The sequence below is a fragment of the Oncorhynchus mykiss genome, chromosome 2, assembly GCF_013265735.2.
Source record: "Oncorhynchus mykiss isolate Arlee chromosome 2, USDA_OmykA_1.1, whole genome shotgun sequence".
NCBI classification, from domain to species: domain Eukaryota; kingdom Metazoa; phylum Chordata; class Actinopteri; order Salmoniformes; family Salmonidae; genus Oncorhynchus; species Oncorhynchus mykiss.
The window spans coordinates 86,715,000-86,729,605 of NC_048566.1; the positions used below are offsets into that span (position 1 = coordinate 86,715,000).

General features: G+C 43.4%; 1 protein-coding gene and 8 non-coding genes across 10 annotated transcripts; 8 read left to right on the plus strand and 1 right to left on the minus strand.

The window, feature by feature from the left end:
• Positions 1–60: 60 nt before the first annotated feature.
• Positions 61–4,173, minus strand: zpd (zona pellucida glycoprotein d). Of its 2 annotated transcripts, none has more exons than XM_036957982.1 (9): positions 3,802–4,173; positions 3,641–3,683; positions 3,439–3,546; positions 3,151–3,359; positions 2,778–2,935; positions 1,606–1,848; positions 1,220–1,394; positions 559–664; positions 61–232 (listed from the first exon to the last, which is right to left on the minus strand). In XM_036957982.1, the coding sequence occupies exons 1-9, from the start codon at positions 3,823–3,825 to the stop codon at positions 114–116; spliced, it is 1,185 nt and encodes a 394-aa protein (XP_036813877.1). In that variant the 5' UTR covers positions 3,826–4,173; the 3' UTR covers positions 61–113. The 2 variants fall into 2 exon arrangements, with proteins under 2 accessions (XP_036813877.1, XP_036813876.1); XM_036957981.1 differs by having other exon boundaries at positions 3,641–3,707.
• A 443-nt stretch (positions 4,174–4,616) lies between these two features.
• Positions 4,617–4,687, plus strand: trnag-gcc. Its single transcript has one exon. It is a non-coding gene; the product is annotated as a tRNA-Gly (tRNA).
• A 682-nt stretch (positions 4,688–5,369) lies between these two features.
• trnag-gcc lies at positions 5,370–5,440 on the plus strand. The gene has a single exon. It is a non-coding gene; the product is annotated as a tRNA-Gly (tRNA).
• Positions 5,441–7,628: 2,188 nt separating this feature from the next.
• Positions 7,629–7,699, plus strand: trnag-gcc. Its single transcript has one exon. It is a non-coding gene; the product is annotated as a tRNA-Gly (tRNA).
• Positions 7,700–9,887: 2,188 nt separating this feature from the next.
• On the plus strand, positions 9,888–9,958 carry trnag-gcc. The gene has a single exon. It is a non-coding gene; the product is annotated as a tRNA-Gly (tRNA).
• A 682-nt stretch (positions 9,959–10,640) lies between these two features.
• On the plus strand, positions 10,641–10,711 carry trnag-gcc. Its single transcript has one exon. It is a non-coding gene; the product is annotated as a tRNA-Gly (tRNA).
• Positions 10,712–11,393: 682 nt separating this feature from the next.
• On the plus strand, positions 11,394–11,464 carry trnag-gcc. The gene has a single exon. It is a non-coding gene; the product is annotated as a tRNA-Gly (tRNA).
• A 682-nt stretch (positions 11,465–12,146) lies between these two features.
• trnag-gcc lies at positions 12,147–12,217 on the plus strand. Its single transcript has one exon. It is a non-coding gene; the product is annotated as a tRNA-Gly (tRNA).
• A 668-nt stretch (positions 12,218–12,885) lies between these two features.
• trnag-gcc lies at positions 12,886–12,956 on the plus strand. The gene has a single exon. It is a non-coding gene; the product is annotated as a tRNA-Gly (tRNA).
• The last annotated feature ends 1,650 nt before the right edge of the window (positions 12,957–14,606 follow it).

The following is a 14,606-nucleotide window of genomic DNA, read 5'->3' on the forward strand; positions in this document are numbered from 1 at the left end:
AATGCTCAGAGCTCTGTGGTAAGTCATGTTTATAAAATGTCAAAGGCACAACATTTTTGCAGAGGGACTCATTTAATTGTCATAGAAATTATTATTTTTATTCAAGTTGGATGTCAGCGGTTTGCTAGCTGTGACAGTCGTCGGTTTCCTGCCTTAGCGATGGTGATTAGGGCGAGGAGGAAGAGGCCCAGGACCCAGATGCCAGCCACAGGAATCATCAGCAGCAGCAGATCTGGAACAAAGTCAAGACTGTTGAAAACACCTCACACCACCCTGCCTCAACTGCAACATGAGGCCAGAGGGGTATACTACAATGTAGGATCAATGATTTAGCCAGCTAAGGTGCCTAAAAAATCTTACATAACCATTTTGAAAAGTGAAAGAATGACTCAACCAAAAACATATACCCATGTTGAGCTTTTGTAGTATAGCCCTCTGGTCTACGTCACAATCATTTAAAAAAAATGCAGGCAAGTAGAGTGAGCAAGGGCAAGGACATTTGAGCCGGTAAGAAAATATATTTTAATCTTACGTAGATAACGAAACACAAATCCTTACTAGATTGGGGTCGGTCTGGTATGTCAATCCTGATTGGTCCATATGACAGTAGACCTTGAGTTGGGTCTCCACGCACTGCTGCCCTCTTGGTTATAGATTTGCACTCCTGTAGCAGTAAAGCATTAATAAAAGACAATCTTGAATGCCATGCCAACTTCTGAAAAGGCATTTTCTTCATGAATAGAAATAATATTTGAGCATTTTTAACCCCTTTTGTCATCCCAATTTCATTGTATCCAAGTGGTAGTTACAGTCTAGTCCCATTGCTGCGACTCCCGTACGGACTGGGGAGAGGCGAAGGGCGAGAGCTGTGCGTCCTCCGAAACACAACCCCGCCGAGCCGCACTGCTTCTTGACAATGCTTACTTAACCCGGAAGTCAGTCGCACCAACGCGTCGAAGGAAACACCGTACACCTGGCGACCGTGTCAGTGTGCATTGTGCCCGGCCTGCCACAGGAGTCGCTAGAGCACGATGGGACAAGGACAACCCGGCCAGCCAAACCCTCCCCTAACCCGGACAACACTGGGCCAATTGTGCGCCGCCTCATGGGTCTCCCGTTCGCGGCGACAAAACCTGGAATCGAACCAGGATCTGTAGTGACACAGCTAGCACCGCTATGCAGTGCCTTAGCCCGCTGCACCAAAGGCCAGTGAACTTACAGGAATGCAGGGTTCGTCATCGTCCAGGGAGCACAAGCGCACTGTGCAGTGCAGGTACAGGTCATGAGGCTCCACAACAAAGCGGAACATGTCAAAGCTGTACCGGATGGTTGAGGCCTCTCCATTGGCGCCCATTGTCGTATTGAGAAAGGTGACAGTGTCGTCATTCACACACCTGTGAGGGGGGGGGGGGAGTGTCTTGGGTTGAATAAATCCAAGACCTTCATCAAATTTAACACTGATCTGCCACAATTAGTCGGACATGCCAAATTGAGCTCAGCTCAACTGAATTGCTCACAGCATGCTAAATGATTTGTTCATGCCATGTTTCAAGAGCAGAAGTAGGCGTACATGTTCCCAGGGATAAATGTTGATTGTCCACTCACCCATTGCGCAGCAGGGTGTGAACAGCGCTGTCTGTCTGGTTGGGTTTGGGGGACTGTGTGGCCCAGCATTCATTCACCCTCAAGTGGAAGACGTCCTCCAGCTCCACGACCTTGATCTCCACATACACCCTGTCCCGGAGGTGGATCAGCGGTGAGCTTTGGAACGCCTCTGTGTAGGTGTGATCTGTGAAGAGGGCCATCTCCACCTTGGCATCCAACTCACCCATCCGCATCACAGTCTCACTGAACCAAAACAGCACAGGATTACTGTGAGAGAAATGCTTGTCATATCCACATTACCTGAACCGAAAGAACTCCTGCTTATAAATCAGTGGTTAGTCCGACATTACTCGCTGTCCCAGATGGCGGATAGCGGTTGCTACCTAGGTAGTATTAATAGCCGTTGCTACCTAGGAAGTATTTAGTATTAATAAAAGGTAAAAATAAAACAAATTAAGGGTAAGCAAAATATTCTACCAACACTCACTAAGTGAATATTCCTCAATGCCCCACTTGAAAGCCACAACTGTCTTCTAAAAGTTCACGGCTAGGTGCAGGTGGTTTGTTGGAATTTAGAAAATGCCCAGTTAAAGTCAATTATCCTCAAGGAAGTAATGCAACAACGGTGTATGCCACTATCTTCCCCATTTCAAATCTTCTCCCATTGAGACAGACAAGTGTCATTCAACACAAAGCTTTATTTCTGAGTCACACTCATGACATGCAGCACTTGTGTGGACACCCACCTGTCTCAATCAATGAGAATAATTGAAATCAAGATTGCGTCACATGGCAAAAGTGAAATAAACAGCATTTTCTAAATTCCAACCAACCACCTACAACTAGCCATGGAGGGTTACAAGACAGTGGTGGCTTTCACGAAGGGAATTGAGAAATAATAACCAAGATTAGTGTAACATTTACCCTTAACACCATCAACAGCTGGAACATCAGTAATGTCAGACTAGCAAGAATAACTCCTGGACCTATTGTACAGGCTCAAACTAGAGCCCAGAATTGTTCCTGGAGAGGAAACCCGAGTATCAAATAAGGCAATGTGACAAATTGCATCTCAAGTGAGTCTACTTGTTAGGTCGTTCCAGTAATAGACCAAGACAAACTTTAAGTACATTAAGTTGTGATCAAGTCCATTTTTAGAGAGTGGGCCTTACCTAGAGAAGGGGATGATGGGGTACGGCAAACTGACAGTGCGGATGTATGGGTAGATACACGTGTACTCAATTTTTATCATTGGGTCTCTTATTATATTTCCATAGACTTGAGGGGCCGACATGAGAGTTAAGGCGTATGCAATGTGAGTGATGTTTTTCTGTTGTAAAAAGAGAGAGCACAATGCCAGTAAAAACAAACTTCCAGCTTCATAAATAAGTCACCACTTGGACTTGCTGCGATAACAAGGGTAAAAACTCCTGCCCTCAAATCGGCACATGACAACTATAGATCAGTGTTGAGCCTTGAGATTAGGCCTTTTCTGAGACAGGATTATCAAAGGATAATATGAAGTGTGGGATGAATCATACTTACCTCCAGTGGTTTACCGCCACAGGAAACGTACTGATCCTTTGATATCCGCACAATGTAGTATGGGACATCAGACATAACCTCCTTTTGGGCACGACAAGACTCATTCTTCAAGTGCAGAGATTCCATAGGTACTTTGTAGTACTGGAAAAAGTCCTCATTCACCATGATAGTAATGTAGTCTTTGCCACACATGACATTGATGGTAGCAACTAAAATAAATTAAAACAGTTTTAGAACAAATTCCAATAGAACTATTGTAGTTATTCTGGTCTACCAAAATGTTTAAACCTTTGTCACACAGGTCTCCATAGTAGCCAACAGCACATTTGCAGTTGCTTTTGTCGAGGGATAGCAAACACTTGGTTGTGTCAGTGCAGTGTGTGACAGTGCATATTCCTGAGAGAAAACAATGACATCAATGGAGGCCACTTATGAAATGATCAAGTAAATACTCGCAAGCTATAGAAAATCAGACAAATGTGTTTCTCACCAAGGACACAGTCACAGCAGAAAATGACGAGGACCAAAAATACCTGGTAAATTCCACAGCAATTAACCTACATGACATTTAACAGGTTTAATTCATTTTCTACATTGTAGTTTCTAAACGTGTCCTTTTCTTTCAATACAAGCATAACAGTATCTACACACCTTCAAGTTGAATTTGAGCGCCATTGGTTATTTGCAATCTGTTTCCAAAATATATATTTATTTTTGTACTGACTTGAATTACTGGAAGGTCAAAGTAACATAGCCCTGTCTGAAGAATACAAAAAAAAAACGTAGCCTTATATACTCAACAGATCGAAAGGCCTGGAGCTGTAATTACCATAGACCTAGGTGATTACCTGAATGTAAAACACCTGTTTATTTGTATCTGAGCAATAAGCCTACCCCCAGTCACACACCTTCATTTCCCTCAGAGCGCCCCAACTTCCATCGAGTAACCTCATTGGCCAAGCACAGAAATGAAGTCACCCCATCTTTCCCAGCCTATCAGCAACCTAATTGCACCAGTCAATTGCAGAATTGTAGTGTTTGAGAAATTCCTTGTTCCCTGACAATGGTGTTAAAAGCATTGTATTTGGGACGAAACACTCACTAAACCCTAAAGCTCAACTAAATCTGTGGAAATTGAGCAAGTTGAGATTACTACACTGCTTGGAGTAACCCTAGATTGTAAACTGTCATGGTCAAAACATATTGACGCAGTAGTAGCTAAGACAGGGAGAAGTCTGTCTATAATAAAGCGATGCTCTACCTTCTTAACAACACTATCAACAAGGCAGTTTCTACAGTTTTGTTGCACCTTGACTACTGTTTGACGGGTACTGTTTGACTGGAAAATCGGGCACAATTGAGTTTGAGAAATTCCTTGTTCCCTGACAATGGTGTTATTCTGTTTTTAGTCACTCCGCCTACTCGCATTGTTTGAGCCCGGGAACCCCATTGAAGACACTATCTAAGCATTGGTGGTTCAGTGGTAGAATTCTCGCCTGCCACGCGGGAGGCCCGGGTTCGATTCCCGGCCAATGCATGTTCCGTTTTAGGGCGGCAGGTGGTGTTTTCAGAGCTCGCCAGTGACTGTTACTTGTGAAAGAGTCTTAGGGCTAGAGCGGAAGCCAAATTCCTTTTGGACCTTGTGTACATTTTTACTAACGACATGCCACTGACTTTGAGTAGAGCCATGTGTATGCAGATGACTCTACACTATACACGTCAGCTACTACAGCGACTGAAATGACTGCAACACTCAACAAAGAGCTGCAGTTAGTTTCTGAGTGGGTAGCAAGGAGTAAGTTAGCCCTAAATATTTATAAAACTAAAAGCATTGTATTTGGGACAAAACACTCACTAAACCCTAAAGCTCAACTAAATCTGTGGAAATTGAGCAAGTTGAGATGACTAAACTGCTTGGAGTAACCCTAGATTGTAAACTGTCATGGTCAAAACATATTGACGCAGTAGTAGCTAAGACAGGGAGAAGTCTGTCTATAATAAAGCGATGCTCTACCTTCTTAACAACACTATCAACAAGGCAGTTTCTACAGTTTTGTTGCACCTTGACTACTGTTTGATGGGTACTGTTTGACCGGAAAATCGGGCACAACTGAGTTTGAGAAATTCCTTGTTCCCTGACAATGGTGTTATTCTGTTTTTAGTCACTCCGCCTACTCGCATTGTTTGAGCCCGGGAACCCCATTGAAGACACTATCTAAGCATTGGTGGTTCAGTGGTAGAATTCTCGCCTGCCACGCGGGAGGCCCGGGTTCGATTCCCGGCCAATGCATGTTCCGTTTTAGGGCGGCAGGTGGTGTTTTCAGAGCTCGCCAGTGACTGTTACTTGTGAAAGAGTCTTAGGGCTAGAGCGGAAGCCAAATTCCTTTTGGACCTTGTGTACATTTTTACTAACGACATGCCACTGACTTTGAGTAGAGCCATGTGTATGCAGATGACTCTACACTATACACGTCAGCTACTACAGCGACTGAAATGACTGCAACACTCAACAAAGAGCTGCAGTTAGTTTCTGAGTGGGTAGCAAGGAGTAAGTTAGCCCTAAATATTTATAAAACTAAAAGCATTGTATTTGGGACAAAACACTCACTAAACCCTAAAGCTCAACTAAATCTGTGGAAATTGAGCAAGTTGAGATGACTAAACTGCTTGGAGTAACCCTAGATTGTAAACTGTCATGGTCAAAACATATTGACGCAGTAGTAGCTAAGACAGGGAGAAGTCTGTCTATAATAAAGCGATGCTCTACCTTCTTAACAACACTATCAACAAGGCAGTTTCTACAGTTTTGTTGCACCTTGACTACTGTTTGATGGGTACTGTTTGACCGGAAAATCGGGCACAACTGAGTTTGAGAAATTCCTTGTTCCCTGACAATGGTGTTATTCTGTTTTTAGTCACTCCGCCTACTCGCATTGTTTGAGCCCGGGAACCCCATTGAAGAGACTTTCTAACCATTGGTGGTTCAGTGGTAGAATTCTCGCCTGCCACGCGGGAGGCCCGGGTTCGATTCCCGGCCAATGCATGTTCAGTTTTAGGGCGGCAGGTGGTGTTTTCAGAGCTCGCCAGTGACTGTTACTTGTGAAAGAGTCTTAGGGCTAGAGCGGAAGCCAAATTCCTTTTGGACCTTGTGTACATTTTTACTAACGACATGCCACTGACTTTGAGTAGAGCCATGTGTATGCAGATGACTCTACACTATACACGTCAGCAACTACAGCGACTGAAATGACTGCAACACTCAACAAAGAGCTGCAGTTAGTTTCTGAGTGGGTAGCAAGGAGTAAGTTAGCCCTAAATATTTATAAAACTAAAAGCATTGTATTTGGGACAAAACACTCACTAAACCCTAAAGCTCAACTAAATCTGTGGAAATTGAGCAAGTTGAGATGACTAAACTGCTTGGAGTAACCCTAGATTGTAAACTGTCATGGTCAAAACGTATTGACGCAGTAGTAGCTAAGACAGGGAGAAGTCTGTCTATAATAAAGCGATGCTCTACCTTCTTAACAACACTATCAACAAGGCAGTTTCTACAGTTTTGTTGCACCTTGACTACTGTTTGACGGGTACTGTTTGACCGGAAAATCGGGCACAACTGAGTTTGAGAAATTCCTTGTTCCCTGACAATGGTGTTATTCTGTTTTTAGTCACTCCGCCTACTCGCATTGTTTGAGCCCGGGAACCCCATTGAAGACACTATCTAATCATTGGTGGTTCAGTGGTAGAATTCTCGCCTGCCACGCGGGAGGCCCGGGTTCGATTCCCGGCCAATGCATGTTCCGTTTTAGGGCGGCAGGTGGTGTTTTCGGAACTCGCCAGTGACTGTTACTTGTGAAAGAGTCTTAGGGCTAGAGCGGAAGCCAAATTCCTTTTGGACCTTGTGTACATTTTTACTAACGACATGCCACTGACTTTGAGTAGAGCCATGTGTATGCAGATGACTCTACACTATACACGTCAGCAACTACAGCGACTGAAATGACTGCAACACTCAACAAAGAGCTGCAGTTAGTTTCTGAGTGGGTAGCAAGGAGTAAGTTAGCCCTAAATATTTATAAAACTAAAAGCATTGTATTTGGGACAAAACACTCACTAAACCCTAAAGCTCAACTAAATCTGTGGAAATTGAGCAAGTTGAGATGACTAAACTGCTTGGAGTAACCCTAGATTGTAAACTGTCATGGTCAAAACGTATTGACGCAGTAGTAGCTAAGACAGGGAGAAGTCTGTCTATAATAAAGCGATGCTCTACCTTCTTAACAACACTATCAACAAGGCAGTTTCTACAGTTTTGTTGCACCTTGACTACTGTTTGACGGGTACTGTTTGACCGGAAAATCGGGCACAACTGAGTTTGAGAAATTCCTTGTTCCCTGACAATGGTGTTATTCTGTTTTTAGTCACTCCGCCTACTCGCATTGTTTGAGCCCGGGAACCCCATTGAAGACACTATCTAAGCATTGGTGGTTCAGTGGTAGAATTCTCGCCTGCCACGCGGGAGGCCCGGGTTCGATTCCCGGCCAATGCATGTTCCGTTTTAGGGCGGCAGGTGGTGTTTTCGGAACTCGCCAGTGACTGTTACTTGTGAAAGAGTCTTAGGGCTAGAGCGGAAGCCAAATTCCTTTTGGACCTTGTGTACATTTTTACTAACGACATGCCACTGACTTTGAGTAGAGCCATGTGTATGCAGATGACTCTACACTATACACGTCAGCAACTACAGCGACTGAAATGACTGCAACACTCAACAAAGAGCTGCAGTTAGTTTCTGAGTGGGTAGCAAGGAGTAAGTTAGCCCTAAATATTTATAAAACTAAAAGCATTGTATTTGGGACAAAACACTCACTAAACCCTAAAGCTCAACTAAATCTGTGGAAATTGAGCAAGTTGAGATGACTAAACTGCTTGGAGTAACCCTAGATTGTAAACTGTCATGGTCAAAACGTATTGACGCAGTAGTAGCTAAGACAGGGAGAAGTCTGTCTATAATAAAGCGATGCTCTACCTTCTTAACAACACTATCAACAAGGCAGTTTCTACAGTTTTGTTGCACCTTGACTACTGTTTGACGGGTACTGTTTGACCGGAAAATCGGGCACAACTGAGTTTGAGAAATTCCTTGTTCCCTGACAATGGTGTTATTCTGTTTTTAGTCACTCCGCCTACTCGCATTGTTTGAGCCCGGGAACCCCATTGAAGAGACTTTCTAACCATTGGTGGTTCAGTGGTAGAATTCTCGCCTGCCACGCGGGAGTCCCGGGTTCGATTCCCGGCCAATGCATGTTCCGTTTTAGGGCGGCAGGTGGTGTTTTCGGAACTCGCCAGTGACTGTTACTTGTGAAAGAGTCTTAGGGCTAGAGCGGAAGCCAAATTCCTTTTGGACCTTGTGTACATTTTTACTAACGACATGCCACTGACTTTGAGTAGAGCCATGTGTATGCAGATGACTCTACACTATACACGTCAGCAACTACAGCGACTGAAATGACTGCAACACTCAACAAAGAGCTGCAGTTAGTTTCTGAGTGGGTAGCAAGGAGTAAGTTAGCCCTAAATATTTATAAAACTAAAAGCATTGTATTTGGGACAAAACACTCACTAAACCCTAAAGCTCAACTAAATCTGTGGAAATTGAGCAAGTTGAGATGACTAAACTGCTTGGAGTAACCCTAGATTGTAAACTGTCATGGTCAAAACGTATTGACGCAGTAGTAGCTAAGACAGGGAGAAGTCTGTCTATAATAAAGCGATGCTCTACCTTCTTAACAACACTATCAACAAGGCAGTTTCTACAGTTTTGTTGCACCTTGACTACTGTTTGACGGGTACTGTTTGACCGGAAAATCGGGCACAACTGAGTTTGAGAAATTCCTTGTTCCCTGACAATGGTGTTATTCTGTTTTTAGTCACTCCGCCTACTCGCATTGTTTGAGCCCGGGAACCCCATTGAAGAGACTTTCTAACCATTGGTGGTTCAGTGGTAGAATTCTCGCCTGCCACGCGGGAGTCCCGGGTTCGATTCCCGGCCAATGCATGTTCAGTTTTAGGGCGGCAGGTGGTGTTTTCGGAACTCGCCAGTGACTGTTACTTGTGAAAGAGTCTTAGGGCTAGAGCGGAAGCCAAATTCCTTTTGGACCTTGTGTACATTTTTACTAACGACATGCCACTGACTTTGAGTAGAGCCATGTGTATGCAGATGACTCTACACTATACACGTCAGCAACTACAGCGACTGAAATGACTGCAACACTCAACAAAGAGCTGCAGTTAGTTTCTGAGTGGGTAGCAAGGAGTAAGTTAGCCCTAAATATTTATAAAACTAAAAGCATTGTATTTGGGACAAAACACTCACTAAACCCTAAAGCTCAACTAAATCTGTGGAAATTGAGCAAGTTGAGATGACTAAACTGCTTGGAGTAACCCTAGATTGTAAACTGTCATGGTCAAAACGTATTGACGCAGTAGTAGCTAAGACAGGGAGAAGTCTGTCTATAATAAAGCGATGCTCTACCTTCTTAACAACACTATCAACAAGGCAGTTTCTACAGTTTTGTTGCACCTTGACTACTGTTTGACGGGTACTGTTTGACCGGAAAATCGGGCACAACTGAGTTTGAGAAATTCCTTGTTCCCTGACAATGGTGTTATTCTGTTTTTAGTCACTCCGCCTACTCGCATTGTTTGAGCCCGGGAACCCCATTGAAGACACTATCTAAGCATTGGTGGTTCAGTGGTAGAATTCTCGCCTGCCACGCGGGAGGCCCGGGTTCGATTCCCGGCCAATGCATGTTCCGTTTTAGGGCGGCAGGTGGTGTTTTCGGAACTCGCCAGTGACTGTTACTTGTGAAAGAGTCTTAGGGCTAGAGCGGAAGCCAAATTCCTTTTGGACCTTGTGTACATTTTTACTAACGACATGCCACTGACTTTGAGTAGAGCCATGTGTATGCAGATGACTCTACACTATACACGTCAGCAACTACAGCGACTGAAATGACTGCAACACTCAACAAAGAGCTGCAGTTAGTTTCTGAGTGGGTAGCAAGGAGTAAGTTAGCCCTAAATATTTATAAAACTAAAAGCATTGTATTTGGGACAAAACACTCACTAAACCCTAAAGCTCAACTAAATCTGTGGAAATTGAGCAAGTTGAGATGACTAAACTGCTTGAAGTAACCCTAGATTGTAAACTGTCATGGTCAAAACGTATTGACGCAGTAGTAGCTAAGACAGGGAGAAGTCTGTCTATAATAAAGCGATGCTCTACCTTCTTAACAACACTATCAACAAGGCAGTTTCTACAGTTTTGTTGCACCTTGACTACTGTTTGACGGGTACTGTTTGACCGGAAAATCGGGCACAACTGAGTTTGAGAAATTCCTTGTTCCCTGACAATGGTGTTATTCTGTTTTTAGTCACTCCGCCTACTCGCATTGTTTGAGCCCGGGAACCCCATTGAAGACACTATCTAAGCATTGGTGGTTCAGTGGTAGAATTCTCGCCTGCCACGCGGGAGGCCCGGGTTCGATTCCCGGCCAATGCATGTTCTGTTTTAGGGCGGCAGGTGGTGTTTTCGGAGCTCGCCAGTGACTGTTACTTGTGAAAGAGTCTTAGGGCTAGAGCGGAAGCCAAATTCCTTTTGGACCTTGTGTACATTTTTACTAACGACATGCCACTGACTTTGAGTAGAGCCATGTGTATGCAGATGACTCTACACTATACACGTCAGCAACTACAGCGACTGAAATGACTGCAACACTCAACAAAGAGCTGCAGTTAGTTTCTGAGTGGGTAGCAAGGAGTAAGTTAGCCCTAAATATTTATAAAACTAAAAGCATTGTATTTGGGACAAAACACTCACTAAACCCTAAAGCTCAACTAAATCTGTGGAAATTGAGCAAGTTGAGATGACTAAACTGCTTGAAGTAACCCTAGATTGTAAACTGTCATGGTCAAAACGTATTGACGCAGTAGTAGCTAAGACAGGGAGAAGTCTGTCTATAATAAAGCGATGCTCTACCTTCTTAACAACACTATCAACAAGGCAGTTTCTACAGTTTTGTTGCACCTTGACTACTGTTTGACGGGTACTGTTTGACCGGAAAATCGGGCACAACTGAGTTTGAGAAATTCCTTGTTCCCTGACAATGGTGTTATTCTGTTTTTAGTCACTCCGCCTACTCGCATTGTTTGAGCCCGGGAACCCCATTGAAGACACTATCTAAGCATTGGTGGTTCAGTGGTAGAATTCTCGCCTGCCACGCGGGAGGCCCGGGTTCGATTCCCGGCCAATGCATGTTCTGTTTTAGGGCGGCAGGTGGTGTTTTCAGAGCTCGCCAGTGACTGTTACTTGTGAAAGAGTCTTAGGGCTAGAGCGGAAGCCAAATTCCTTTTGGACCTTGTGTACATTTTTACTAACGACATGCCACTGACTTTGAGTAGAGCCATGTGTATGCAGATGACTCTACACTATACACGTCAGCTACTACAGCGACTGAAATGACTGCAACACTCAACAAAGAGCTGCAGTTAGTTTCTGAGTGGGTAGCAAGGAGTAAGTTAGCCCTAAATATTTATAAAACTAAAAGCATTGTATTTGGGACAAAACACTCACTAAACCCTAAAGCTCAACTAAATCTGTGGAAATTGAGCAAGTTGAGATGACTAAACTGCTTGGAGTAACCCTAGATTGTAAACTGTCATGGTCAAAACGTATTGACGCAGTAGTAGCTAAGACAGGGAGAAGTCTGTCTATAATAAAGCGATGCTCTACCTTCTTAACAACACTATCAACAAGGCAGTTTCTACAGTTTTGTTGCACCTTGACTACTGTTTGACGGGTACTGTTTGACCGGAAAATCGGGCACAACTGAGTTTGAGAAATTCCTTGTTCCCTGACAATGGTGTTATTCTGTTTTTAGTCACTCCGCCTACTCGCATTGTTTGAGCCCGGGAACCCCATTGAAGACACTATCTAAGCATTGGTGGTTCAGTGGTAGAATTCTCGCCTGCCACGCGGGAGGCCCGGGTTCGATTCCCGGCCAATGCATGTTCCGTTTTAGGGCGGCAGGTGGTGTTTTCTGAGCTCGCCAGTGACTGTTACTTGTGAAAGAGTCTTAGGGCTAGAGCGGAAGCCAAATTCCTTTTGGACCTTGTGTACATTTTTACTAACGACATGCCACTGACTTTGAGTAGAGCCATGTGTATGCAGATGACTCTACACTATACACGTCAGCTACTACAGCGACTGAAATGACTGCAACACTCAACAAAGAGCTGCAGTTAGTTTCTGAGTGGGTAGCAAGGAGTAAGTTAGCCCTAAATATTTATAAAACTAAAAGCATTGTATTTGGGACAAAACACTCACTAAACCCTAAAGCTCAACTAAATCTGTGGAAATTGAGCAAGTTGAGATGACTAAACTGCTTGGAGTAACCCTAGATTGTAAACTGTCATGGTCAAAACGTATTGACGCAGTAGTAGCTAAGACAGGGAGAAGTCTGTCTATAATAAAGCGATGCTCTACCTTCTTAACAACACTATCAACAAGGCAGTTTCTACAGTTTTGTTGCACCTTGACTACTGTTTGACCGGAAAATCGGGCACAACTGAGTTTGAGAAATTCCTTGTTCCCTGACAATGGTGTTATTCTGTTTTTAGTCACTCCGCCTACTCGTATTGTTTGAGGCCGGGAACCCCATTGAATACACTATCTAAGCATTGGTGGTTCAGTGGTAGAATTCTCGCCTGCCACGCGGGAGGCCCGGGTTCGATTCCCGGCCAATGCATGTTTCGTTTTAGGGCGTCAGGTAGTGTTTTCAGAACTCGCCAGTGACTGTTACTTGTGAAAGAGTCTTAGGGCTAGAGCGGAAGCCAAATTCCTTTTGGACCTTGTGTACATTTTTACTAACGACATGCCACTGACTTTGAGTAAAGCCATGTGTTAGTAGTGTTTTCAGAACTCGCCAGTGAGGAGGGGGTAAGACGGAATCAATCGATCCCTCCTTGGGGCACTACTTGATTGAGTAACTAAAACACTAAACAATCATAATATAGTGACTTTTGGTCAATTATAACATGTATTAATTATAGAATTGTGTCAGTTTTTAATGATAAACCTTTAAACTGCACTCTTCCTCCCACCCTTCCCTATCTCTCCTCACCACTCTATTTTTAAGCTCCAGATGACAAAACCTGCACACAGCCCAAGGGTTGCAGGTCTGCCGACTTCCTTCTGGTCACACATTGTATTAGGATAAATATCCAATAAACCAAAAGACATTGCTTTAACTTTAAATGTACTTTATTGAAGATATTTTCCTCAAATAAAATGTAGCATACATAAAATAAACAAGTTATTACAATTGATTTACATTGGGTCTAGTGTGTGTGTGAGAGGGAGGCATGTTTTTCAACTCAGAAAAAAAGTACACAGAATTTCCTAAAACTGTACACACAAGTCTTTTACAATATTATCAATCACACGTTGATTTGATAGATATTTAGAGCAGATACTGATAATGGATACATAGGAGTAGATATCTCCAATCCTAAAATAAAATGGAGCAAATATTAAATAAACAAGTAATTACAACTTATTTACATTGTGGATAATGTGTGTGCATGTTTTTTTATTTTTCCTTGTCAGCCACCCATCTCTGCTTTGTCAGTCTTGATAGGCCCAGTGTATGCACTTCTGGGTGAAGCTGTCAGGCAGTGGTGGAGAGCATGGCAGATCTGAAAGACAGAGGCACAAAGTGACAGTAAGTATACAGCTCAACAACATGTCTGTTGGTGTGGGTGAGCATATGTAATAGAATTCTGAATTACCTGTATCCATCTGGTAATCCTTAAAAGTTTCTCCCTTCACGGCCAGTGTAGTAGGAACTGGTGCAGCTGGTAAACTAAATACCACACCAGTGGACTGCTGTGTCTGCAGCTGAACTGCTGAGCATGGCATATCTAAAATAGAGAGGCACAATTTTCTTAACTGACAATAATCATACAACTAAATAGACTGAATGAGTGGAAGGCCTAGATTCAATCAGATCAAGCGTTAACCAGCGATAACCAACACCTGCATAACAGATGTTTTGGCGGTGTCTGAGGTGTAACTGCGTTGGATCTGTCAAATCGGTAGTTCTTGATCATTGTCACAAAACTACACCAGTCCTACTCGCATTAAGTTCAAAACTAGAAAGTATAGGTTATATAGAAACAATGACGCTCAAATTCAAAATCATTAAACTAAATAATGAGGATTTCAATCAGCAAAATCGAGGTGTAGATTACATCTCAAATTCCAGTGTTCTAACTTGTAAACAGGGCTGCATGAGATTTCTGTTAATGCGACTCTGTTAGGTATAATGCCAGGAGCCGCTTGTGAATTTGACAGCTCTAACACAGTTCCACCTCAGACACGACCTCTATGTGGATGT